General features: G+C 42.2%; 2 protein-coding genes and 1 long non-coding RNA gene across 11 annotated transcripts; 1 reads left to right on the top strand and 2 right to left on the bottom strand.

The window, feature by feature from the left end:
- Positions 1 to 29: 29 nt before the first annotated feature.
- Positions 30 to 13,237, bottom strand: b3gat1b (beta-1,3-glucuronyltransferase 1 (glucuronosyltransferase P) b). 9 transcript variants are annotated; one of them, XM_066650874.1, is made up of 8 exons: positions 13,197 to 13,237; positions 7,993 to 8,099; positions 5,142 to 5,204; positions 4,485 to 4,662; positions 3,327 to 3,472; positions 2,115 to 2,629; positions 1,648 to 1,941; positions 30 to 1,507 (listed from the first exon to the last, which is right to left on the bottom strand). In XM_066650874.1, the coding sequence occupies exons 5-8, from the start codon at positions 3,436 to 3,438 to the stop codon at positions 1,421 to 1,423; spliced, it is 1,008 nt and encodes a 335-aa protein (XP_066506971.1). In that variant the 5' UTR covers positions 3,439 to 3,472; positions 4,485 to 4,662; positions 5,142 to 5,204; positions 7,993 to 8,099; positions 13,197 to 13,237; the 3' UTR covers positions 30 to 1,420. The 9 variants fall into 9 exon arrangements, with proteins under 9 accessions (XP_066506971.1, XP_066506969.1, XP_066506978.1 ...); XM_066650872.1 differs by having other exon boundaries at positions 3,327 to 3,469; XM_066650881.1 differs by having other exon boundaries at positions 2,115 to 2,626; positions 3,327 to 3,469.
- A 121-nt stretch (positions 13,238 to 13,358) lies between these two features.
- On the top strand, positions 13,359 to 26,614 carry slc37a4b (solute carrier family 37 member 4b). Its single transcript, XM_066651793.1, has 10 exons — positions 13,359 to 13,382; positions 14,807 to 15,317; positions 16,547 to 16,779; positions 20,349 to 20,601; positions 21,755 to 21,910; positions 22,244 to 22,329; positions 22,541 to 22,654; positions 23,599 to 23,664; positions 23,774 to 23,912; positions 24,753 to 26,614. Exons 2-10 carry the CDS (start codon positions 15,170 to 15,172, stop codon positions 24,917 to 24,919), a joined length of 1,362 nt encoding a protein of 453 aa, XP_066507890.1. The 5' UTR covers positions 13,359 to 13,382; positions 14,807 to 15,169; the 3' UTR covers positions 24,920 to 26,614.
- On the bottom strand, positions 15,402 to 18,114 carry LOC136675300 (uncharacterized). The gene is made up of 3 exons (XR_010796159.1): positions 18,053 to 18,114; positions 16,875 to 16,959; positions 15,402 to 16,770 (listed from the first exon to the last, which is right to left on the bottom strand). It is a non-coding gene; the product is annotated as an uncharacterized lncRNA (long non-coding RNA).
- Positions 26,615 to 26,710: the final 96 nt, after the last annotated feature.

The raw sequence follows: 26,710 nt of genomic DNA, 5'->3' as shown, positions 1-26,710 counted from the left end.
GTTTCAGTGCTGTTTTTATTGACTCTAAACTAAGGGTAAACTAAGCCAGTGAACACAAACTCAGACAGGGACCATAAACAAGAAATTTAACAATGTTTTTATCATTTGCTGATAATTATAAACAAGAACATTAATATTCATGAAGGCCATGCCTGTGTGCTGACTGTCTGGGGGCATTCAACTGAACAGGGTTTTCTGAACTTTTAACAGAGAATATCAGTTCTATATGAATATTTATATCTGTCAGGTGCAAAATTAACATGAAATAAAATTCCCTTTTTTTATGCCGACAATATATCGTTTGTTAATCAATATCGTGATATCAGCCTTCACAAAAATGATATCGACAATTCGTAAAGGGCCTCTAAATTGTCACCTAATTCTGACCAATCAGAGCTGTCTTGGTTTGTTTGAAATAATCAAAACATGTTGCCCTGTGAAGGACTGGCGCCCCCTCCAGGGTGTATTCCCGCCTTGCACCCAATGATTCCAGGTAGGCTCTGGACCCACCGCGACCCTGAACTGGATAAGGGTTACAGATAATGAATGAATGAATGAACATGAGTTTTTAGCCATGGCTCAGCTGCTACTGTGGTGATAAAAGCGGTGACCCAAGGCCCGTTAACATTTAACTTTAACTGACTTTACTGTATAACACTTTGCTGTAGGTCAAAAAAAACATAAGCCTCTGAACCGACATGAACTTAAACCTATAAAACATCTACAATAACTTATTCCAAAAAGCTTCACAACATCCTAACAATTTCACTCATCATTTTCCTCATGTAACAACCCACTTCCAACTGAGAGGTAGGACTCCCCCAGTTCCACACAAAGCCATCAAACTGGGAAGAATGAAAGCATCCACATGCTTGCTCCCAGAAGCCAGCCACTGCTTCTTTTCAAACAGCTGCTAACAAAGACAGCTCAAGGTGCTGGAAGAGAAGTCATAAAAACAGCCGCCTAAGGGAACTCTTGAATGTTTGAACCCAGAGTAGATGCCAAACAAAAGCATCATCCTCCAAATGTGCAACATAAGACCCAGTGTTTTCTCAGAGATGGATAGAGCTCATGTCCACTCCATCAATGGCTCAGTGCTGACTCATGCTGGACAATGGCTTCTTTCTCAAATGGCTGTGAAGTGGGAAAACTACAGAAGCAGACTCCATGGTTGAAGGGCAGATGGAAATGTGGATGCTGGCTATTTTGAAGGTGTTTTATGGTCACGCTGGCTGAAAAACGGTGCATAAAAAGCTATAATTATTAGATGGCTCTAGAGTGGCCTATAAGTGCATTTTCCCTTCGACATTACAAACTGTATTAGAATGTCCCATGTGTGCATTGAGCATTTATTATATGTTCATTCGCTAGTTTAAAAATGAAAGGAGCTTTTCTGTGCATATTTTGGTGTCCGAACACGTCATATCTCCACGTTGAAATCCGTAAACCCCTTCTTCCCTTCGTTCACCAGCACGGGTCTCTCGGTCCGTGTGTGCCACACCAGGACCTGGCAAAAGAGGAAGACAGTCCGTTACAGGGGTATTCCTGTTCTTTTCAGTTTCTCAGGAATATGCAGAAAGTCCAAAGGTCCTCCACAGACCGAGAAACATATTTCAGAGTCTTGAATAATTGAATAATTAAGGTCACCTTTGTGCAGTTGTTTGCCTTGGGCTCCAGCTCTTCGAGAGTGACCAGTTCCCTCAGCAGACTGCTCTCCTGATATCCCCCTTTGACTCCCTTCAGCTTAAAGTAGGCCTGAGGTTTTCTGAGGATGAGCTTGAGGTTGATGGCGAAGCCGGCCATGTCGATGGCGAAGGGTCGGTGAGGGTCGAACACTGTCCTCCAGCCGGACACCTTCCCCGCGCTGATCTTCGGCGATTCGTACCGGAGACCACCCACGAAGGCCACGGGCCACACAGACACCTTCTGAGTCGAGCGCATCTGGAGTACGGCGAGAGAGAAAAGGTCAGAGTGAGCGGGAGGCTATTCGCCAGTCCAGCTTTCCACATCAGGACATTGGTCTAATTGTAGAAGGTTTGGAGATTGAAGGTTTATCACTTTACAAACATCACTTCACCAGAAGTGTCAAAACAATGGTAAACATTCCCCCTCACCTCCTCGAACAGCTCCAGGCTGTAAGTGTTGTCATCATCTGCGAAATAGACGACCCCTCTCTGGTCCGTCCTGTGGCTGAAGTTCTCCCTGAGCCAGCGCAGAGCCAGGTTCCTCTGGGCGGTTCCACGGGGAACCCGGGACCCCCGTGGCTCTCTGTGAAGTCTATAGGCTCGTGGGGTCTCTATGCTGAGGTGGGTGTGGTTCATGCCGGTGCTCCGCAACAGTTTGGACACTAGTGGCGTCCTGTGGGTGGCGTCTTCCACCACTGTCCAGTGCAGGTTAGGGATATGCAGTAGAGTGTTGGCCAGCCGGGTCAGTTCGGCCTTCTGGACAGGACGAGTGTATGTGGGAGTGATGATGTGGATCGTGGGCAGCTGGTGTGACCAGGGTGGGGAACGACCGTAAGTGTATTCTGTCCGAAAGTGCCCCTGTGGGACGCTGTTATAAAGAGCGCAGGACTCTCTGAGCTGGACGGTGTTACCTTGAACTTTGCCAACTTCACGTCTGTCATCTGCTGCAAGGAGAGTGACAAGGTTATGTATCATTTAGAAAAACGTAATATTTACAGTTATATTTAAATATTATAACTATATTTGGTCAAATTACTTGCAGCAAATATGTGAGAGGAAAATTGCCTACTGGAGTGAAGAAATGTTCAGAAGTATTTAAAACATGACACATTTAGCTCATTCCGTGAGCCAAAATGATGTATTTCACTCGCCACAACACTTTTTATCAAAATATTTTAGGTGTATCTTGGTCTATGTAGAGAAAGTACACAGTAACAAATTTCTCGTAAATTTGACAGTAAAATACTGTATTTCAAATTTACAGCATATTACTGTAATTGAACAATACAATAATTTATTGTAAATACTGCAGTTTACAGCAAAATACTGGCAGCAGAGTTCCCAGGCATTTACCGTATTTTTACAGGAACACTACTGTATTTCAAATTTACAGCATATTACTGTAATTGAATAATACAATAATTTACTGTAAATACTGTGATTTACAGTAAAATACTGGCAGCAGAGTTCCCAGGCATTTACCGTATTTTTACAGGAACACTACTGTATTTCAAATTTACAGCATATTACTGTAATTGAATAATACAACAATTTACTGTAAATACTGTGATTTACAATAAAACACTCTAGCAGACTTGCTGTAATTTACAGCAATTTTTTACAGTGTAGCTGAACCCTTACCTTTTCGAGTTAAAAGCTGAGGTGTAACAGGGCTTTGGTGCCAGACGGTGAGGAGTAAAGTCCAAGGCAACACGATCAGAACCAGAGCAAGGACATCTCTTCGCCTCGGCATCTCCACGTCCTCATCTACACCCCGGCATCAGCTGCTGACCACACAAACGAGAAGTGATGACTGCAAGTTTCTCGGCAAGTTGGAAGAATTCTCCACCAACAATAATAATCCACCAATATAATGATTGTTATAGACACATACATCCTGACTGAAGTACAGAACATGTTGTGCTTAAACATGTGACCTTAAAGGGCCTATTACATTGTGTCCTCAAGGCACGACCCAGGCGAGAGGGGAACAGCGAGATTAGAATAGGGAAGTAAGGTCCCTAGATAGATTTAAACTTGACCTAACCGTCTGCAATCATTTTGCTGACAGAAGTGAAATAGAAGATAACAGATACGTGCCAATTAAGGGAACGTCTGGGTTTGTGAAATGAGACGTGATGTAATAATGTCAGAACGGTACACACGATGCTTAGTGTATGTGCCGAAAGGGCACATGACAGTGGGGTGTACGTGACTGGGGTCCTGTATATACTGCATCAGATATTCAAATTAACTAGAGATTGGCGTGAATACTTGACTCTGTGTCTTCCCCTCGGTCTTCCTTCCTTGTTGCACTTAGACAACTGCCATAACACTACAATAAAATATTTTCTATAATAAACCTTAAGACAATAATGTAATATAATATTATCTGTGTGAATATGTTACATTCATTCATTCATTATCTGTAACTCTTATCCAGTTCAGGGTCGCGGTGGGTCCAAAGCCTACCTGGAATCATTGGGTGCAAGGCGGGAACACACCCTGGAGGGGGCGCCAGTCCTTCACAGGGCAACACACACACATTCACTCACACCTACAGACACTTTTGAGTCACCAATCCACCTACCAATGTGTGTTTTTGGACTGTTGGAGGAAACCGGAGCACCCAGAGGAAACCCACGCAGACACAGGGAGAACACACCGCACTCCTCACAGACAGTCACCCGGAGGAAACCCACACGGGCGCCCCAATATGTAACATATATGTAAAAAACTAAATAAAGACACAGACTCAAATATAATACACTGATTGTCCATATAATACACTTCACTGACCTTATAGGTGCACTCTGTAGTGATGAAATTACAGACACTAAACTCCCAAAAGGACCCCAAAAGGACCAGAGCACTTCACCGCACGATAATACCCAGCATGCAATACATAAATGCACACAACCATGAGGTATCCCTTTGGTGCTGAGCCATCCTCACCACTTGCCTAGTGGTCTACAGTCTGATAAAAACAAATCAACATAGAATTAGTGTCAAACAAAATCCTAAAGAAAACAGTGGATCCATATTGATTCCAAATGAAACAGCAACAGAGACAGTGGTCCCTCCCATCTTTGAGATGCATCATCAGAAGTCTCACGCTACACACTATAACGGAGCTGAAGCAGGGTGTGAGTAAGCTGTGTATATGTGATGAATGTGTGTTGTGTTTTTTTTAATTTTGGCTGAAATCACATGTGAGTCCAAATGTGAGAAATCAAAGCTTATCAAAAAGGTATAAGAAAATGTAAACACGCCGTCACTGTCCGAGCAAAATCTCCAGCTCTAGACGAGAAGAGCAGAACTATCCTAACTCTCAATCGAAGTTAAAGGAACAGGTATGTTTGTCTGAGGAGTGACCATTCATCAACTTTTAGAACACACTCAATAACAGGTGGATAAAATATAATTGTTGAGTTATGTATATGAAGTTTTGCTCACCTCTGTAGAATGTTCTCGTATCCACAGTCTGGGCGACCACTGCGTCAGGTCCATTTTATCAATCTGTAACACAGAGAACCTATGAGCTGATAGATCATGGTGCTCATCCAGACCTCTGTCTAGAAATAGTAACTGTGTGTGTGTGTGTGCAGACAGACTATACACCCAAAAGATTGTGGATAACAATATCCAATGTCTGTTCTGAAATCAATACATTCATTCATTATCTGTAACCCTTATCCAGTTCAGGGTCGCGATGGGTCCAGAGCCTACCTGGAATCATTGGGCGCAAGGTGGGAACACACCCTAGAGGGGGCGCCAGTCCTTCCCAGGGCAACACACACACACACATTCACTCACACACTCACACCTACGGACACTTTTGAGTCACCAATCCACCTACCAACGTGTGTTTTTGGACTGTGGGAGGAAACCGGAGCACCCGGAGGAAACCCACGCAGACACAGGGAGAACACACCACACTCCTCACAGACAGTCACCCGGAGGAAACCCACACAGACACAGGGAGAACACACCACACTCCTCACAGACAGTCACCCAGAGGAAACCCACGCAGACACAGGGAGAACACACCACACTCCTCACAGACAGTCACCCGGAGGAAACCCACACAGACACAGAGAGAACACACCACACTCCTCACAGACAGTCACCCGAAGGAAACCCACACAGACACAGGGAGAACACACCACAACCTTCAGGTCCGTGGAGCTGTGACTGCGACACAACCTGCTGCACCACCATGCCACATAATCAATACATATTTTTTCAATTCTTCTGCAGTAACAACTTCTGTTCTCCTAGGAAGATGTTATACTAGAAACTGGAACATTGCTGTGAGGATCTGATGGCAGCCTGAGAAATATTAGGGAGGTCAGGTACAGATGTTTAGTTCTAGATCACCAACTCCACTCCAACTCATTCCAGAGGCAGTGAATGGTGCTCCATATCTACAGAGGACACAAACTACCATTTGTTAGCCTCCATTTTATAAGAAATGTTGGTGTAAGCAGGTGAAAGTTTGGACATTTAGTGTAGGTAACGTTTCACATAGGCACTGCAGTGTGACTATTAAAGATGATGAGTGTGTATAGAAGTGTGTTTAGCTCTGTTTCACAGTGGAAGGGTGAAACAGGCTCACTGGCCCATTAGCAGTTTATTCAGGCTCCAGTTCATTTAGGACACAAACTGCTCCAAACTGAGCGTTCACAATGAAGCTCAGTGACTACAGGGTCAGTGAGGAGGAAACACACACACAAATCATACACACACATGCACAACCAAATATACATATCCACACACACGTTGTTTTGCCATGAATTGTGGGGACATTACAGTGACGAAAATTAATTGAATGCCAACTAACCCTGTTATTGATCATAACACATACCCTAACACTAACACACTCCCTTTAATATTTAACCTCTAAATTCTACCTCTACCCTAATCCTAACCCTAACATTAACCTTCAGACATCTTCACCTTTAAAATATATTTTTGTGAAAAGTCAAATTCACATGATTTTTTTTCACTAACCCCAGATGTAGCTGATAATCCAAGACATTAGCTTTGCGCTAAAGCTAATAATGCTAACAAATACACGAGGCTATAAATCACAAAGCTTCCCAGAATTCTCATATATTACATCTAGAATATGCTAAAACTGTCTTAAAATTTAATTAAATGGGGGGTTTTGGTCAAATTTTAAAGCATATTTCAGCTAAAACAGGAACTACATTTTCATAACACTAGCATAATGTTCTGGTTTCTGGTGCTATTCCCTGTGGGAGGCTGGAGGGGTGCGCTGTGGGTTTCTGGGGAATGAGGAAAAGGTGGTTCTCTCTGCTGCAGTTGAACTCTAAAAATACATTAAAAATGTGCTTAAATTATTAATAAAATATTAAATAAGATCTATATCACTAAAGCATACAACTAAACCAAACAAAATATGACTATATATAATTACAAGTTACAGTACTTAAGAAGAATTAGAAGTATATGGCAGTAATAGCATATGACTCATATATAATTTAAATAATATAGGCTACCAATTAGTGGCTCTAAAATAACATAGCAGCACAATTTAAGAGACACTGTGTCCAAAAACACACTGACTCTATCTGACAGATTAGACCTGGCTGCAGTTGAGTGAGTTGAGAAGTGATTTTGAGCATGTTTTTACAAAGACCATGTAGATAGCTCTTGGTTTCCAGTCTCTGTTAACTTAGCTGCAGCTCTGAAGTACAGAAGCATAAATTGAGGTTCATGCCTTTCTTAGAGTAACTGGTCAATGTGGTGAAACACACACACACACACACACACATTCTCACACATGAACTGGACCTGGACAAAACCTTAAACACTTAACAAACCCGTGAGATTTAAAAGAGGCTTATACATCTGCGATGATGCAGATCTACAGCCAGTGAGTCACTCCTCTGGATTTAGGTTACTGAATCATTGAAGCATCTGTGACTCTTCACTGAACAAAGAAGTAAACACACACTGTCCAAAAGTTTATGTACACCCACCACCTCATAATTAGTGAACTGAGCTACTTATACCATTGTGTCCACAGAAAAGCCTGACACGAATAGGATGCTCTGGAGACACTTGCACAGCTCTAAAGCCGCCATGTTCAGTGCCAAGTGTCTGCTAGAACAGCATGAATGATATCAATATTTGAATCAAATAAAATGAATCAAGTAGAATGAAAGTAAAACCGTGTCTTATTATGAATGAATGATTATGAATTGTGCATTATGTAACATGTTTCTGAAAGTGCAGCAAAACAAAACAAAAAAAAAGGAATGAAATCACTTATACTCACAACTGATAAGCACCCCATACCCCTTGGCCATGTCCACAGTGTCTCTGTTGTATCTGCCCAACAGGAGGGTCAGGCTGGTACTGGGCAGCGTCTGAGCGCCGTGGAGCCTGAGGAGACAGGAGAGGTCATCTTGCTGGAAGAATGCCCCACTCATCCAACAACAAAGGCAGCAATTGTGGACGCTGATGGGGGGCGGCAAAGCGAAACAAAGGAAAGCCATCGGACAACAAGTCTCCGGCCCAGCACGCTGGGAAATCTCCCCAGCTGAGTGCTTCAAAATATCAGAGCGTGTTTTCTTCTCTCTCCTAGTCACGTGGCCCAGAGAGAGAGAGAGAGAGAGAGAGAGACTGAGTGCAGTCTTTTTCTTTCTGGAAGAACACTGCAACCCAAATATTCTGCAGCCTGAGAGTCACCTGTCTTGTCATTTCTGAAGGTTTATTTAATAATAACCATTGAAATTCTGTTTAAAACCAGAAAATGTAGTCTCCTATTTCACTGGATGTGTGCACTGGTCAACCAGGTTAATGTTCCACTCTCACACACACACACACACTTGGCACATGTTTATGCTGCATGTTCTTCCAGCCCTAAACTCTCCCATTTCACCCAGGCTCAGTATCAGCCCCAGTGGCTGGGGGTCAACACAGGGAGAGTAAACCGAACGGCCCCCTGCTCATGTTAGAGAGACGAACCCTCTAGAGCGAGATGCAGTGCAAGCTAGCGCATCAATGTTGTGTTACTGTTATCTTCTGAACACAGACTTGGAGAGGAAAGAGCCCAAGTTTTTCCTGACGTCTTTTCCCGTAATTGACACTCACACTGACACAAGGGTTTGGGGACCTTAGCGTACTTAGCAGGGCCCTTACCGCTGCAACAGTGAATGTACAGGGTGGCTCTATTCTGAGTGAACACTTAGCCGTGAAATATAGCTAAAAACAGACATGAGAGACGCTCAAAGTGTTTCATTTTTAGTGGAAATGCAATGTGGCTGATGGCTGTTGCTATGACAACAGAGCGAACAAAAACGATGGCAGATGGCAAGTACGAGTGACAGGCCACAACACGCATCGTTTCTGTTTACAACCGATGTATCTATCTAGATATGTCTGATAATCACCACGTCCAATGCCAGGCATGCGCTAGGGTGGTATAAAGTGCCCCCAGGACTGGGGTGTGGCACTGCGTCCTCTGGATTGATGGAGCTGATGAATTTTGAACACAGACTATTTCAGGCTTTACAGAGTGGCTCACAGCAGCTCATATTTTATTATGCACTGTAAAAAATTGCTGTAAATTTACAGCAAGTCTGCTACAGTATTTTATTGTAAATCACAGTATTTACAGTAAATTATTGTTTTACTCAATTACAGTAATATGCTGTAAATTTGAAATACAGTAGTGTTCCTGTAAAAATACAGTAAATGTCTGGGAACTCTGCTACAGTATTTTATTGTAAATCACAGTATTTACAGTAAATTATTGTATTACTCAATTACAGTAATATGCTGTAAATTTAAAATACAGTAGTGTTCCTGTAAAAATACGGTAAATGCCTGGGATCTCTGCTGCCAGTATTTTACTGTAAATCACAGTATTTACAGTAAATTATTGTATTGATCAATTACAGTAATATGCTGTAAATTTGAAATAGAGTAGTGTTCCTGTAAAAATACAGTAAATGTCTGGGAACTCTGCTACAGTTTTTTATTGTAAATCACAGTATTTACAGTAAATTATTGTATTACTCAGTTACAGTAATATGCTGTAAATTTGAAATACAGTAGTGTTCCTGTAAAAATACAGTAAATGTCTGGGAACTCTGCTACAGTATTTTATTGTAAATCACAGTATTTACAGTAAATTATTGTATTACTCAGTTACAGTAATATGCTGTAAATTTGAAATACAGTAGTGTTCCTGTAAAAATACGGTAAATGCCTGGGATCTCTGCTGCCAGTATTTTACTGTAAATCACAGTATTTACAGTAAATTATTGTATTGATCAATTACAGTAATATGCTGTAAATTTGAAATACAGTAGTGTTCCTGTAAAAATACAGTAAATGTCTGGGAACTCTGCTACAGTATTTTATTGTAAATCACAGTATTTACAGTAAATTATTGTATTACTCAGTTACAGTAATATGCTGTAAATTTGAAATACAGTAGTGTTCATGTAAAAATACAGTAAATGTCTGGGAACTCTGCTACAGTATTTTATTGTAAATCACAGTATTTACAGTAAATTATTGTATTACTCAGTTACAGTAATATGCTGTAAATTTGAAATACAGTAGTGTTCCTGTAAAAATACAGTAAATGTCTGGGAACTCTGCTACAGTATTTTATTGTAAATCACAGTATTTACAGTAAATTATTGTATTACTCAGTTACAGTAATATGCTGTAAATTTGAAATACAGTAGTGTTCATGTAAAAATACAGTAAATGTCTGGGAACTCTGCTACAGTATTTTATTGTAAATTACAGTATTTACAGTAAATTATTGTATTATTCAATTACAGTAATATGCTGTGAATTTGAAATACAGTAGTGTTCCTGTAAAAATACAGTAAATGTCTGGGAACTCTGCTACAGTATTTTATTGTAAATCACAGTATTTACAGTAAATTATTGTATTACTCAGTTACAGTAATATGCTGTAAATTTGAAATACAATAGTATTCCTGTAAAAATACGGTAAATGTCTGGGAAATCTGCTGCCAGTATTTTACTCTAAATCACAGTATTTACAGTAAATTATTGTATTACTCAATTACAGTAATATGCTGTAAATTTGAAATACAGTAGTGTTCCTGTAAAAATACGGTAAATGGCTGGGAACTCTGCTGCCAATATTTTACGGTAAAATTTACAAGAAATTTTTTACAGTGTGCTTTTTACTTCCTGATGCCTATTTCTTTCTATTTTAAACAAGAATATTTTAAATAATGGAGCTTTAAAGGACCAATAAGACATTTTTGTCAACAAACCCAAGAAAACAATTAGGACAGTGGCTAGTTTTTTGTGTTTATGTATAGCATAACTGACATGAGATGAATGGAAAGTGTGTCGCTATTATGTGTTTCCTCTCCTGGCCTGGGAGACTAATGAGAGCTTTGGTGCAGGACAAAAAACTTAGCCCTGGGCTCCTGTATTGACGGCCTGAGTGTCCAACCATGAGGGCGGATCCTGACCCTGTTCTGTGAACTCTGGGCTCTTGTTAATCATCAATTCTCTCAGCCTGGAGATAGGTTTCCATGCTCCTATTCACAAAGACACCAGACAGTGGTGTTCCATAAAGTAGGTCTTAAAGCTATTAGATCTATACAACATTAAAACAGAGCATGGATATTGAAGATGGCTATATTTCTTTTCTGTTTTAAGCTCACTCCCAAATATTAACATCATGTTAAAAGTTAGAAAAAGAAACCATTTTCATGAATGGCATTATTGAATTATTGGGCGAAAGGCAGGAACACACCTCTGTTAACTCTGATGCATCTTCACTACTGACTACTTGTCAATAAAGGTCAGTCTGTTGGTCCTACAGTTACTTCTGTAGCCACATGTTTAATGAAAGTAGCCTTGAAAACATATGGGTTCTCCTTTAAGCAGAGGACCATTGATAAATGATTGGACGTTGAGCTTGAGCAGCTTGTTAAAGAGAACATTAAAGTCCCTTTTCAGTACCTCAGGCACTTTTTGGGTTTAATTCTAATGTGGACCCATAGCTGGTTTTGCACATTTCTGTCAGCTGTACTGGGGTCTATCCATGTGTTCCGCTGGTCCGTTCTGTGCATCTCCACTGCCCACTGCTTCGCTAAGCCCTCTGCCCACTTCCCACTGCCAGCACTCACACACTCAACAGTGCAGGAATGCCAGTTCCTAAACTCTGATAACAAGGTCCAAAACCTCAATCCAATCCCATAAAGTTGAACGTAAAAGTCAAACGTAAACTACGGTTAAAGTACAAGCAGCAATTCAAAATTTGTATTTGGCATTTAGCAGATGCTCTTAACCAAATGACATACAGCGTGATGATACCTGAACTGGGCATTGAACCATAGCCCTCTGTGTATTACACACTAAACTACACTATGCAGTACTGATTAAAAGTGCATTATGCGATTTTATTCCATTTGTTGATTTTACACACACCACATTCCTCACAGGCAGTCACCCGGAGGAAACCCACGCGGACACAGGGAGAACACACCACACTCCTCACAGACAGTCACCCAGAGGAAACCCACGTGGACACAGAGAGAACACACCACACTCCTCACAGACAGTCACCCGGAGGAAACCCACGCAGACACAGGGAGAACACACCACACTCCTCACAGACAGTCACCCGGAGGAAACCCACGCAGACACGGAGAACACACCACACTCCTCACAGTCACCCGGAGGAAACCCACGCGGACACAGAGAGAACACACCACACTCCTCACAGTCAGACACCCGGAGGAAACCCACGCAGACACAGAGAGAACACACCACACTCCTCACAGACAGTCACCCGGAGGAAACCCACGCAGACACAGAGAGAACACACCACACTCCTCACAGACAGTCACCCGGAGCGGGAAACGAACCCACAACCTCCAGGTCCCTGGAGCTGTGTGACTGTGACACTACCTGCTGCACCGCGTGCCGCTATGAAGAACATGATTTATAAATATTTTGACCTCTGTTGGCTAGTTAGGTGAAATACAATAACACAGGGACATCTGTGATACTACCTAGTGCAAATTTAAGTACTAAGTAACTTCCAGCACATGCAGCACATCCAACAACAATGCATTAAAGAAGCCATAGTTTTTTTTTTTTTTTTTAATAAACAATTTCTTTAAATAATTATAACATTGATGCTCTTTTATTTTAAGTTAATTATACATCAAATATCTGTGTTTTATTATCTGCCGATTTTAATAAATTTTACTAATTATTCTTAAAGGGACCACTGCTAATCTTATTTCTAACGAATGAAGAGATTTTCCTTAAAAAAATGGCAAAAATGAAAATGCCAGAAAAATGTGGGGTATGTGCCCTTTAAAGAGACAAGTTAACCCTTTCTGCAGCTGCAGAGCATAGACATGCCTGAAAGCATAGGTCACAGCAGTGATGTAAGCTAATATAAACATTACTAAATATTACATATTATAAAAATAAAAGAAATACGAGCAGAAACCGTCCTACCTCAGTGCTGTGGTCCACACATGATGCATCCAGCCCCCTCTGCACAAGCACAGTGATGCACTTAAGCCCGGCCCACATTGTTATTATGCCAAGGGAGTTACAGGCACATCAGCCAATCAAAAGAAGAGGAGGGCGGGAGTTCCTGCAAGTGACAGCCAATCGGATAGCACTCCCGGACACATCGAGGTACAGTTCATTCTCTGATACTTGCAGCTAAAACATGATTTTAGGGCTTTTATATGTCTATTTTTGTCCCTGAATACTGGTTATTTGCAGGTGTTTAAATGCTCCAAACGCACAGAATGCATATTATAAACAACTTAATGGTTGTGTGGCCAATGAAGCGCGCTTCTTCGGTTGTTGTGGTGTTTCTGACCTCAATCCGCTCAAAACCCCAAAACCTCAGTCAGACCAGGGATGTGATAAAAGCCTCAAATCCTTCATTTCTAATTTTAAAGGGATGAAAAATTCGGTTTGTAGCGTTTTGTTTCGAGTTATGCGCGTAAAGGATCTCAAAACTCTGCCTTTCCAAGCTCAAGGGCATGCGACATCGGCAGGGGCATGTCATCGAGTTTCCGATTTCCCCATATTTCAATGTAAACAAGATGTAAACAAAGTCATAATTAAGTGGTTTAACGTGAACTTGCAAAGATCCTCACAGATTCAGATGGGGACAGGGACCAGACGTCGCCAATATCACAAAAATATGCCAGATTTTGTAACAAAGCTATTTAAATATAGCTTTTATTTGCAGGAAATTACAAAGTGTAGTTCATCTGTACTCTGTTTTTTGACTTCACCCTGTTCTTCAATGGTAAGGATCTCTTAGGGACCACCACAGAGCAGGTGTGATTTGGGTGGTGGATTATCCTCATTCTCAGGAAAGCAGTGATACAGATTTATATTTTGAAAACTCCAGCAGCACTGCTGTGCCTGATCCAGTCATACCCATGCACCACTACCACCGCATCAGTGTCGCTAAGAATGATCCACCACCTGCTGTTAAACGTCCTCTGTGGGGGACTTACGGGGCCCTGACTAGTGAAGTATGGGGTGAAAGGGTTTTATGAAAATATACACAGCAACAGATGGGCTATATTCTTAAACTGTAGAAGTACAAAGCGCATGGACAATGAGCTTAGAAACTCTGTGGCCATTTTAATGCTTTGGCTAACCATCATCTTATCTCAGAAATTACAGCATATTCTTTTCCCATTTTATGTAATAACTCCTCGGGTGTTTCCTATCACCTTCACTGTAAACAGACTTTGTTCAGATGCTAGCTCAGGGAGTTTTATAATATAGGTGGACTTTACCTTTCTTTAAGTGTGCTTTTAAACAGTAAAACCATGTGCACTGCCTTTAGTTCTGCATTGTCTTCCATAGCTGTTGCTGTGAAGGCTCTGAAGGCTTCTGTCCAGTGTCACATAGCTGGACATTTGAAGCAGGGCTTGTTTTAGCTGGCTGCTGAGGGTGATATATTTTCTTTGGTGCTTTGTTAATATCCAGATAAGACTTTGTAAGCCCTTGACTTTTATGAGGAATTTTTTTTTGTATCACATTTTGACGCCTGTGTAATAACAAAATGCCACATATTTAATGTCTTTCAGGTTCTTCAGAGAGAAACTGCCCATAAGGGATAAACACGAGACATGACCATTGGTTTAGTGACATAAGGAACCAGAGGAACCCACGGGAGTCATCTGATAAGCTCCATGTCCTGCTCAAAGTTTTGATTGAATCGTCCAGATTTGCTTAATGCTTCTACATTAAATGCTGAGGCTCAGCTGGCAGAGGATTGCCTCCTGTCAGCACCCACTGAAAGCTCCCTTTCCCTAAGTCCAGTTTGTTGCTGGACAGAGGAGAAGCTTCACGCCAAGTTTGGCAGCTGTTTATTTTTTTATTTGGCAGCACTTCTGGGTTTCTATTCCTTCTTTCTTTTTTCCTTTCTCCTCATCTTTTAAACAGATAAGATGGGGGCCACAGGTTACGGATATTACCGCGCTGTCATTGTCTTCTCGATGTTTTTGGGATATGTGCTTTATTACTTCAACAGGAAGACCTTCTCTTTTCTGATGCCCTCTGTCATGGAGGAGATCAAGCTGGATAAAGAAGAGCTTGGTGAGTGACACTCAGGACAAAAAAGAAATACAGTACAAGACGATTTAGACCATAAAATAATTGTAAATAATTTATTAACCCTTTATTAACAGTGTTTCCATCAGAATCGCCAATCAGAACTGATGTAATTTGCATATATCTTAAAGCTACAGTAACCAAAAACAAAAGAGAAGATGGAAAATGGGGAAAGACTGGTACATAAAAATAAATGAATGTTATAATGGCATTTGAGAGGGTGAGGGAGAATACAGTACACAGATGGATGCCTACAAAAAATAGCAGTTCTTTGTTAGAAGCATAAGCCAGTGTAATATATTTTAATAAAGCAGAATCAGTAAAACCTCATATGCATTATTTAGTCACTCAATATTGATTAATTAATTGAGAAATCTAGAAAGTGTGGTCAGGAAACATCATGTAGCATTAATCTCTAATGGCTGTAGCTGTATTCCACATGTTATGTGTTTGTCTTTCTGCCTCTGCACGCACTTGCCATTTAATGTCAATTGTTTAAGGCTAATACTGCCACAAGGTAAACAAGAAGGTGTTTGTGTCTTGTGTGTTGTAGCCGGTGTGTTATCATTCAAGTGCTAGTGCTGTTACAGCTCTAAATCTGTCAAGACTCTTGCATTGATGCCATTTGTAATATTCACTCCACAGTCAATATTGTCCACATATGGATTTTAAACTCACTGCGGTTCTGATGTCACATTATAAACATGTTAACGTATGATTGCAGGCTCAATTTGCGGTAGTTGAGGCCCGGACATTCTCACGGAACTGTCTTTTTCATGTCTTTGTGTCTGTAGCAGAGCTGGGGAAACGAATAAATGTTGTGCTGCTCAGAACTGTCAGGAAGCAAATGAATCACTGTAGCCTTCCAAAGCATCCACAGAATCCCCAGTGCACACACAAGAGGCACAACCTCCACCGAAAAACGTGAAATGGAACGACGTAGCACCTTAGGTCACCATGCTTAAAGTGTTGTCTTGAAGGTTATAAAGCCCTCGGTTCTCTGATGTGATGGAGCTCCAGCCAATAACTCATCGTCCAGTATCATTCCCTGAAACCACTTATGTTCTTGTTGCATTCCATCAAATTCGCTCAACAATCTTCCAAAACCCTCAGAAGAAATGGGAAGTCAAAAAGAAACTCTGCATGACCAGGTGTCCACACATTTTTCTCCATTGAGTGTATTGATGTAGAATGTTGCTGCATCTGTTTCTCAGGTCTGATCACCAGCAGTCAGACGCTGGCGTATGCGGTCAGTAAGTTTGTGAGTGGAGTTCTGTCTGACCAGCTCAGCGCTCGTTTGTTCTTCTCTGCTGGACTCTTCATCGTCGGGGGGATAAGCATCCTGTTCTCCTGGTCCTCCACAGTGATGGTTTTGACTGGACTCTGGTTTCTGAATGGACTCGGACAGGGATTCGCTTGGCCACCATGCGGCAAAGTGCTGCGGAAGGTAAGGGCTTATTATCTTAATGTGGAATAGGAATAACAAGGATATTACCCAGAAAAAGATGGCAGGGTTGCTCCAGGTAGGGGGTGAGAGCCTACCACAGCCACAAGTGGAGGGGTCCCCGATGTCTCAGGGTCTTGTTTATGAGATACAAGGCAATGTCATGACGTGCTTCTTTACATACTGTGAAGTAAAAAGATTGTAGGCCATCAGTTTTGGTTAATAATTAAATAACCTTATGATTTTTTGGATGATACACATTACTTGAATATTTAAACATTTAAATTGTACATAGAGCAATAACACGTCAATTAAAGACAAATATAATCTTTGAACACTTTAAATTGCAAATAAATATGTGCATATTCATATATAGCGTCGATACCCCTAGTTCCGGCCACTTGTAAATACAACATCAAAAATATTAGCTAACTGTAAATAAATAGAAGTACCTTATTCACTCAAATCTACATTTTTCAGGAGTCATGTGTGTGTAGATTAATGTCCAAGACTTGCTTGACTTTGAAAGAAAATATGGTTTTAGATTAAAAACGCTTTTGTTTAAGTAGGTGCCAATACTGCTAAGATTATTAGCGCCCCCTAACTTCAGCCACCTCCCCTGCTTCATTCATTATCCATCCATCCATTATCTGTAACCGCTTATCCAATTTAGGGTCGCGGGGGGTCCAGAGCCTACCTGGAATCACTGGGCGCAAGTCCTTTACAGGCACACACACACTTTTTTTGAGTCGCCAATCCACCTACCAACGTATGTTTTTGGACTGTGGGAGGAAACCGGAGCACCCATAGGAAACCCACGCGGACACAGGGAGAACACACCACACTCCTCACAGACAGTCACCTGGAGGAAACCCACGCAGACACAGAGAGAACACACCGCACTCCTCACAGAGGGTCACCCTGAGCGGGAATCGAACCCACAACCTCCAGGTCCCTGGAGCTGTGACACTACCTGCTGCACCACCGTGCCGCCCCCCCTCCCCTGCGAGACAGTAGCGACCACATTCAGTGGTTTTGAGAGGTTCACAATGACATTACGTTTGTCCTGTGTTGGTATCCGTACTTTACATATAAGGATTACAATGGTGGTAGATTTTCCCCTCAGAGAAAAGGAAGCTAACCGCTAAGCTAACTTTTACACTGAGGGAAATATCCGTCGCGAAATGGAAATGTGTTGTGTTCTACCTGCAATTTTGCACACAAAGAATTACAACACTGTTAGAGATACTTAGGGTGACTAGACGTCCTCTTTTACCCGGACATGTCCTCTTTTTAAGACTTAAAAAATGTCAGAGCGGAATTTCACAAACGTCCGGGATTTTGTTTTTCTAGAGCTTACATAGAACTTCGAGAAGGTTCGTTCACAAACTAGTCCCGCCCTCCCCTACTCCGATTGGTTCGCTTGAGTGAGAAGGGGGCGTGGTGAAGTAGCCTAAAATCTTCTGATTGGACGGTCTGACTGTAGAGCTACCGTTATTGGTCGATAACCTTCTCTGTAAACATTTAATTGGTCAGTCTGCACGTCAGTAGTCGTCCACCCCCCATTTTCACCATCTCAGATCTGGTCACCCTAGAAATACTTGAATATTGTTTAGATATGTGATTTCTTGCAAGACTGATGTTTAAATGCCCTACTAAGGCTTGAACTGCTTAGTATCACTGCTGCTAATAAATTAAAGTAGTAGTACTAGTATTGAAAATATATTATTATTATTATTATTATTATTATTATTATTAAGGACAGAAGTAAGTTTTGGCAGTTAATTTCCAGGGTACATTTAATGTAATATTTTTTTAATCAAGAAATTGTCACATCCCTAAAAAAGGCTTATATATGTATATATATATATATAATTTTTTATTTTTAGTGTCAGTGACTCTCGGCACAGTTCACCACTGACAGAGAAAGGCATTTTCACACGTCCTTGTTCCTTTGCCATGAACACGACTGCCTGTGTGCACCTGTCTTTCACAGTTTGGCTTCATTACAGGAATGGTCAGCAGCATCAATGTGGTCATTTCCCCTGTGACCTTCTAGCCCTGAACTAAGGGGGACAAGGATTGTAGGTGATGTGAAATTATGTGAATGAGTCTAATGTGCGTTCTCTAAATGTTCTTTCCTCTTTCTAACGAATGAAAACATTTCTAAATGTGTCTTTGTCCTCCTGAAACCTTATGTCAGTTAGTACAAGTGTTACAGAGCCCGCTAGACCATGTCTGAAAGTTTAATAGACGTAGAAAGAGTAACTAGGGAGGCAGGGCCTTATCAGAATGTTGCATCTGACTCTTTTTCCTAATATGACTGTGTTGTAACCTTTACACAGTGGACATCAGTGAGAGAGAATAAATAGGTGCTGTAATTTGAGAGGTGTTGTGTTACAGAGAATGGTATTCAAAGGGAATAACATGCCGAGGGGCTTTTAAAACAGTCCCACACATGCAACACACAGAGCTGAGAAATGTGGGCACCACAACAAAAACAAATCACTCTTCTCACAATAAAGACCCAAGTGCCAAAGGCACTGGGCTATGGAGCAGTTGAACTGTGTACTCTGGAGTCTATGGAGGACCATCCAGTACCTTTGGGATTAGCTGAAGTGGTGTTTGTGATCCAGAAATAATCGTCCAACATCAGTGCCTGACCTCACTAATGTTTATGTGTCCATACCAGAGGCGATTGCTCTAAGACTGCAAGGGAAGCTCAGCTTCCCCTAAAATGTCAAAAAATAAGTTTTCAAATATATACTGTTGTGTGTACATGTCATTGAATAAATATGCACTACAACACTCTCAACTTTTGTTCAGAATCAGCTTCTAATCACTGGTAAAGACACGGCTTTCCCACAGATTCACAGTGCTTTAAACAGTGAGGACGCTCAGGGTCTCTGGGGGTCTATGGGGCAGTGGGCTGGCCTCGGCTGGCCCGGACGCTCAGCTTCTGCATGATGATTGGATGATCTGTCTGAGGCTGAATCCCTTTTTGATTGACAGCGAAATGAGCGAATCAGCGATCCTTTGGTGTAAAAATCCGTGGGGGCATTACATTTTCATTCTGTTCTGCGTTGAACCAGAGACTTTCTTAAACCTCTTAGCGGCATTTTCTTTGTTAAAAACGACTAGCGATAAATCGAGCTTCTATTTCTGGTGGGTTTTTTGTAGCTGCTTGTGTTTGGAGACTGACTTCTATCACTCTTTCTGACTTCTATCGCAGTTTCTGTCCAGCGGGTGCTGCTGAGTCCCTCCACCATCACAAAGCACTCACAGGCGGACACACTTCACATGGGCCAAGGCCGTTTAAGCCTAGCTCTGCTGGCCATTGAGAGGACACTAGTCAAGTCCCTGGAAAAGACGCCTTGTTGGTACGACAGGGTCACAGATCATTTTCTTGAAAAGGAACGGAGGGTAGAATTTACGTATAAATAAACCGACACATTTTATGATGTAGGCCGAAATTGAGCTTCCCCTCCTTGAAAGACCAGCTTCCGCCACTGGTCCATACTGTGTGTATATATAAGGCTTCATCAAATCCCTGTCTCTAATCTACTTCTTAGTGGTTCGAGCCATCCCAGTTTGGGACCTGGTGGGCTGTTCTGTCCTGCAGCATGAACGTGGCCGGGAGCCTGGGTCCCATCATCACCACCATCCTGGCCGAGCACTACAGCTGGAGGACCATCACGTCCATGTCCGGGGTCATCTGCATGGGCTTCGCTTTCATCTGCGCTCTGCTGGTCAAGAACGATCCCTGTGATGTCGGCCTTGCCAGCATTCAGCCTGGGAGCAAGAAGGGCAAGGGCAACAAAAACAGTAAGGAGTTTTAAAAAAATCTGTCACTCGTTGGCCACTTTATTGGAAACCCTAAGTGGAGATCTCTCTCCTTGGCTGCTTTATAAGTTAGTTTTTATTGGAATTATTATTAGTTCAGGGTTGCGGTGGGTCCGGGGCCTACTCAGAATCACTGGGCACAAGGTGGGAACACACCCCAGAGGGGGCGCCATTCCTTCACAGGGCGACACACACTGAGATCTAATTTAAGAAATGTGATATAGTAAAAGTGGTGGCATGGAGGTGCAGCAGGTAGGTGTCGCAGTCACACAGATCCAGGGACCTGGAGGTTGTGGGTTCGATTCCTGCTCCGGGTGACTGTCTGTGAGGAGTGTGGTGTGTTCTCCCTGTGTCCGCGTGGGTTTCCTCTGGGTGACTGTCTTTCAGGAGTGTTGTGTGTTCTCCCTGTGTCCACGTGGGTTTCCTCTGGGTGACTGTCTTTGAGGAATGTGGTGTGTTCTCTCTGTGTCTGCGTGGGTTTCCTCTGGGTGACTGTCTTTGAGGAGTGTGGTGTGTTCTCTCTGTGTCTGCGTGGGTTTCCTCCTGGTGACTGTCTGTGAGGAGTGTGGTGTGATGTCCCTGTGTCTGCGTGGGTTTCCTCCGGGTGCTCCGGTTTCCTCCCACAGTCCAAAAACACACGTTGGTAGGTGGATTGGCAACTCAAAAGTGTCCGTAGGTGTGAGTGTGTGTTGCCCTGTGAAGGAATGGCGCCCCCTCCAGGGTGTATTCCCGCCTTGCGCCAAATGATTCCAGGTAGACTCTGGACCCACCACGACCCTGAACTGGATAAGGGTTACAGATAATGAATGAATGAATGAAAATAGTAAAAATTATTTAAAAAAATGCAAAAAGTATAGAAAACGAATAAATATTGTAGTATCATAGAACAAATATGATACTAAAATGATCAGATCTATAATCACAGCCTATATCGGTTGTTGTGCTTTGTATGAACTCTATCACTTTCATCACTTGGAAGTCCCTGACATCTGAACTATTCCTGTCCAAATATTAATTGGATGGTAGACCATTCTGACATGACACTGTGAGTGTGTTTAGTGCTGGTAAACAGCTGTGTCACTTTTAGGCTGCGAGTTCACGCGTTTACAGTCACTTGTCCATTGTCTCCCAAAAGCCCCGAATGATGAGAGCACTCTGGGAGAGTTCCTGCTGTCCCCGTATCTGTGGGTTCTCTCTGTTGGGTATCTGGTGGTGTTTGGAGTGAAGATCGCCTGCACTGACTGGGGACAGCTGTACCTCATGCAGGAGAAAGGCCAGTCTGCAATGATGGGTAAGTCCAGAGGCCATAACTACGTGGCTCTCTCAGTGTTAATCTGCTTTCACACAACTTCTGTAATCCACTTAAACGCAATGAAACATCGCCACCTTGTGGAACAAAACATACATGCAGTTAGGGATTTATACTTGTTAAAGTATTAATAAGTAATTAATAATATATTGATGCTTAAGCCTCTGAATATTGATACTATTTTTAGCCCACTGTATTGAACTAACACCCTCTGTCCCCTCGTGATATTCTATTTTGATTCTCCTTTAATTGAGTATTGCACTGTAATGTAAATGAGAGGTGCTGTTTATGGTGTTATGGTCCATGTCCCTGTAGGCAGTACATATATGAGTGCTCTAGAGATCGGAGGTTTTGCCGGCAGCATTGCAGCAGGCTTCCTCTCTGACAGAGCAGTGGCACGAGTGAGTAAACATGTCCATTTCCTCATTTTCTACACAAAAATAACATAGATATATCTATCCATCTCTCTCTCTCTCTCTCTCTTTCTCTCTCTCTCTCTCTCTCTCTCTCTCTTTCTCTATCTATCTATCTATAATATGAATCTTCTATGTAAACATAGCCGAACATCCCACTGAACCTCATTGACTTAAACATCCAATTACTTTTGTGCAGCACGGTCTGAGTACACACGGCAACCCTCGGCACGGCCTCCTGTTGACCATGATGGCAGGAATGGCCGTGTCTATGTATCTCTTCAGAGTCACTGTCACAGCGGAAGTCCCAAAGGTAAACAGTGTGGTGTGTTCTCCCTGTATGTCTGTGGGTTTCCTCTGGGTGACTGTCTGTCAGGAGTGTGGTGTGTTCTCTCTGTGTCTGCGTGGGTTTCCTCCGGGTGACTGTCTGTGAGGAGTGTGGTGTGTTCTCCCTGTGTCTGCGTGGGTTTCCTCCGGGTGACTGTCTGTGAGGAGTGTGGTGTGTTCTCCCTGTGTCTGCGTGGGTTTCCTCCGGGTGACTGTCTGTGAGGAGTGTGGTGTGTTCTCCCTGTGTCTGTGTGGGTTTCCTCCGGGTGACTGACTGTGAGGAGCGTGGTGTGTTCTCCCTGTGTCTGCGTGGGTTTCCTCCGGGTGACTGTCTGTGAGGAGTGTGGTGTGTTCTCCCTGTGTCTGCGTGGGTTTCCTCCGGGTGACTGTCTGTGAGGAGTGTGGTGTGTTCTCCCTGTGTCTGCGTGGGTTTCCTCCGGGTGACTGTCTGTGAGGAGTGTGGTGTGTTCTCCCTGTGTCTGCGTGGGTTTCCTCTGGGTGACTGTCTGTGAGGAGTGTGGTGTGTTCTCCCTGTGTCTGCGTGGGTTTCCTCCAGGTGACTGTCTGTGAGGAGTGTGGTGTGTTCTCCCTGTGTCTGTGTGGGTTTCCTCCGGGTGACTGTCTGTGAGGAGTTTGATGTGTTCTCCCTGTGTCCGTGTGGGTTTCCTCCGGGTGCTCCGGTTTTCTCCCACAGTCCAAAATCAGACATTTGTAGGTGGATTGGAGACCCAAAAGTGTTCGTAGGTGTGAATGTGTGAGTGTGTGTCACCCTGCGAAGTCCCCCCCCCCACCCCCAGGGTGTGTTCCCGCCTTACACCCTTTGATTCCAGGTAGGAATGGATAAGGGTTACAGATAATGACAAATAGGTTTTTCACTTTGGCCACGGACCATGCTCCTTACTGCTCATGTTTTATTACCCGTTTTTTTAGGAAGATCCTCTGTGGGTCATTGCTCTCCACCCCTTCTCTGTCCTGACCGGTTTTTCTGAGAAAGAGGTTAGATAATCTTTGAAATGGTCATATTTTACTTAAATTTCTCTACATATTTATTTAAATTTCTTTAAATCTCACAGAACTAAACCATACCCTCTGCCTTTCTCCCCAGATCTGGATCTTAACACTCGGTGCCGCGTTTGGATTCTCATCGTATGGCCCCATTGCATTGTTTGGGGTCATCGCAAACGAGAGCGCCCCCTCCAACTACTGTGGAACATCACATGCAATTGTAGCGCTCATGGCCAACGGTAAGCCTCCAAATTTGAACAATGGTTGAATGGCTGAAATGTGATTCTAATGCAAGTTTCAATCTGCATTGATGTATTTTCTACACTTGTTCATCTGGATGATGCCTTATGATACCGTTGTATCTAAATAAACAGATATTCATTAAGGCCCCCAGGTGCTGGCCATGCCTCAGCCATCTGTGGCCATGAGAGTATGATCTCATTCTCTCTCTCTCTCTCTCGCTCTCTCTCTCTCTTTCTATCTCTCTCATTCTCTCTCTCTGTCTCGCTCTCTTTCTCTTTCTCTCGCTCTCTTTCTCTCTCTCTTTCTCTCTCTCTCTGTCTTTCTATCTCTCTCATTCTCTCTCTCTGTCTCGCTCTCTTTCTCTTTCTCTCGCTCTCTTTCTCTCTCTCTTTCTCTCTCTCTCTGTCTTTCTATCTCTCTCATTCTCTCTCTCTCTGTCTCGCTCTTTCTCTCTCTCTCTTTCTCTCGCTCTTTCTCTCTCTCTCATTCTCTCTCTCTCTCTTTCTCTCTCTCTATTTCTTTCTCTCTCTCTTTCTGTCTTGCTCTCTCTCTCTCTCTCTCTCTCTCTCTCGGCATCTGTTAGCTGTTGTAAAAGTTTAGACCGTCATGTCTTTACTCAAACTGTGTTACGCTTCAGTGATGTTGTGTAAAAGTGTAGTGGTGTAGCATCGTGTGACTAGTGCCATCTTTGATTATCAGGTAAAGAAATGAGATTGTTATCTGTAATCCCAGTGCACATTTGTTTTTGTCTTTTTTAAATATAAATACAGACAGCTGCTACATTGTGTAGCAAAGCATCATACTTCATTTTCAATCCTGTAATGTTTGTGATGCAGTTGGTGCTTTCCTCGCCGGTCTGCCATTCAGCACCATCGCTAATCGCTACAGCTGGGACACAGCCTTCTGGGTAGCAGAGGTCGCCTGTTCTCTCACCACGGTTTGCTTCTTCCTGCTGCGTAACATGAGGACGAAAATGGACAGAGCGCACAGAAAGACAGACTGACCTCCACGAAAAGATGGACTGACCCCCGAGAATGTGACAACTCAGCCACGTCTGTGGCCTTTACCTTGAACTCTGCTCTGAGAAACACAGCTCACACTTGGTGTTTGTGTCGTCAGTGTATTAAGGGAGCAATCAGCTGTTTTTACCCCTGAAAGTAGCTACCCAGATTTATATTTGTTTTAATGCATCTCGCATGAACCAAAGTGTTATTTCGTCCCTGAATGAACCAGTTTAGGCTCCATACAGCGGGTCCACACAGAATCTTAGTACACAGCGTGTCAGAATATTGTGACACATTATAAATGTGAAGAGGATTCAGTGGAGAAAATGCCTAACTGCTCCTTTAAACATGGGATTGCTATGAAAATCCACTCCAAGCACTTTCATTACGCATTCACCAGCTTTTCACTGAAGAAATATCATCTAGAAATTCATAAACTGTTGGCACAGGTCGACAGAAATAAGAGGCGGTGATAATAAAGTCGGCACAGTAGTTTGATTTAATGTGATGTAAACACAATACTATAATAAGCCATAGTTTCACATTTGTCTGTATTATTTCAGACCAGAATACAGTCATTCTTCAGATGTGTATTTTTCAGCGCACTGATTCACAGAGCTAACAGTATTGCAAAGGCTATTATCACAATATTAATGAATACAATGATATCGTGCAGCTCTAGTTAAGATGAGTTACGTTCCTAGAGTCTTAGAGGTTCTGGACTGTGAAGCCATACGTTATTTGCAGGTCAAAGTATTATGCCTAGAAATGAGTTACCAGACTCTCGTATGTCCTTCATCATCATCGTCCTCACTTAAAAACACACTGTGCTGCTTTACAGTTATTGCATTAATGACCTTCTGTGTAGGAAAGCTACGTGTTCACTGTAGAGAGTAGATTTACTTCACATTATTTGCACATTCCTTATTCAGTACAAACTAATACTGCACAAAGAAACTGTGGCTCCATAGAGATCCAGCAGTTTGAGCAATGTTTGTATAATTTGTGGCCACAACTTCTTCTTAATCTGTTCCCATTATTTAGAAACGTTCTCTTTTTGGTGCGATCATTCATATCTTTTTTATTTATTTGTGGCTGTTATTCCTTAATTTGTGCTAGAATTTACACATCGTCCCCTCACTGCCTGTAAAATCAGAGGCATGTTTGATTGGTTGGTTGGTTGGGGGTGGGGCTGGTATCTTAATTTGCTTCCAGAACGTACAGAATTACGCAGTCATGGCCACAAATAAAAATTACATTGTAGAAATAAAATTAAGGAATGAATATATGAAAATGTGCACTTTAACTGCTAAATGTTCCTTAATGTCCCTCACTGTGGTCAGCATCAGGGTAGAAATCTCAAATATGGACTGTGTATGTTTTTGAACACTCAGTGTAGAGTTCTTTAAATCGTTGTTTTTAAACTAAAACGAATGTCGACTTTCAGAAATGTGTTTCCTTTCTCCTCATTTATAGATATTTAATTCAGGTTTCACAACAACTGGATAATACTTGTGTTTATTAACTTTAAATCTCATGACTAGCATCTCTTCATTTCTCTCATTAGCTGTAATTAAGATGAAGGCATTTTAATTGTGAAACTACAAAATCATCAAAATAACATCTTAATAGTTCAGTGACGCACAAATACTGTACTGTATGTGTTTAACTGTTGTTTTTATTCTCTAATTAAACTGATTTCGCAACTGAGTTTGTGTGATGTATGCCTTTGGAAGCAAAATGTCGGATCACATTTGGTATTTTAAATAAAATCTCACAGAAAGATAATA

The sequence above is a fragment of the Hoplias malabaricus genome, chromosome 18, assembly GCF_029633855.1.
Source record: "Hoplias malabaricus isolate fHopMal1 chromosome 18, fHopMal1.hap1, whole genome shotgun sequence".
NCBI classification, from domain to species: Eukaryota; Metazoa; Chordata; class Actinopteri; order Characiformes; family Erythrinidae; genus Hoplias; species Hoplias malabaricus.
The sequence above is the reverse complement of the archived record's forward strand: the minus strand, read 5'-3'. Positions and strand labels throughout refer to the sequence as shown.

Bases quoted from the DNA above. Each gene is read 5' to 3' on its own strand.
- b3gat1b (XM_066650874.1), bottom strand. From the start codon at position 3,438: ATGCCGAGGCGAAGAGATGTCCTTGCTCTGGTTCTGATCGTGTTGCCT. The intron at 1,942-2,114 runs GTGAGGGGGAAT...GCCGTACTCCAG, and splicing joins GCCTGGAGCTGTTCGAGGAG to ATGCGCTCGACTCAGAAGGT. The intron at 1,508-1,647 runs GTGACCTTAATT...CTCTTTTGCCAG, and splicing joins AGGCAAACAACTGCACAAAG to GTCCTGGTGTGGCACACACG.
- slc37a4b (XM_066651793.1), top strand. From the start codon at position 15,170: ATGGGGGCCACAGGTTACGGATATTACCGCGCTGTCATTGTCTTCTCG. The intron at 16,780-20,348 runs GTAAGGGCTTAT...TCTACTTCTTAG, and splicing joins GCGGCAAAGTGCTGCGGAAG to TGGTTCGAGCCATCCCAGTT. The intron at 22,330-22,540 runs GTGAGTAAACAT...ACTTTTGTGCAG, and splicing joins CTGACAGAGCAGTGGCACGA to CACGGTCTGAGTACACACGG.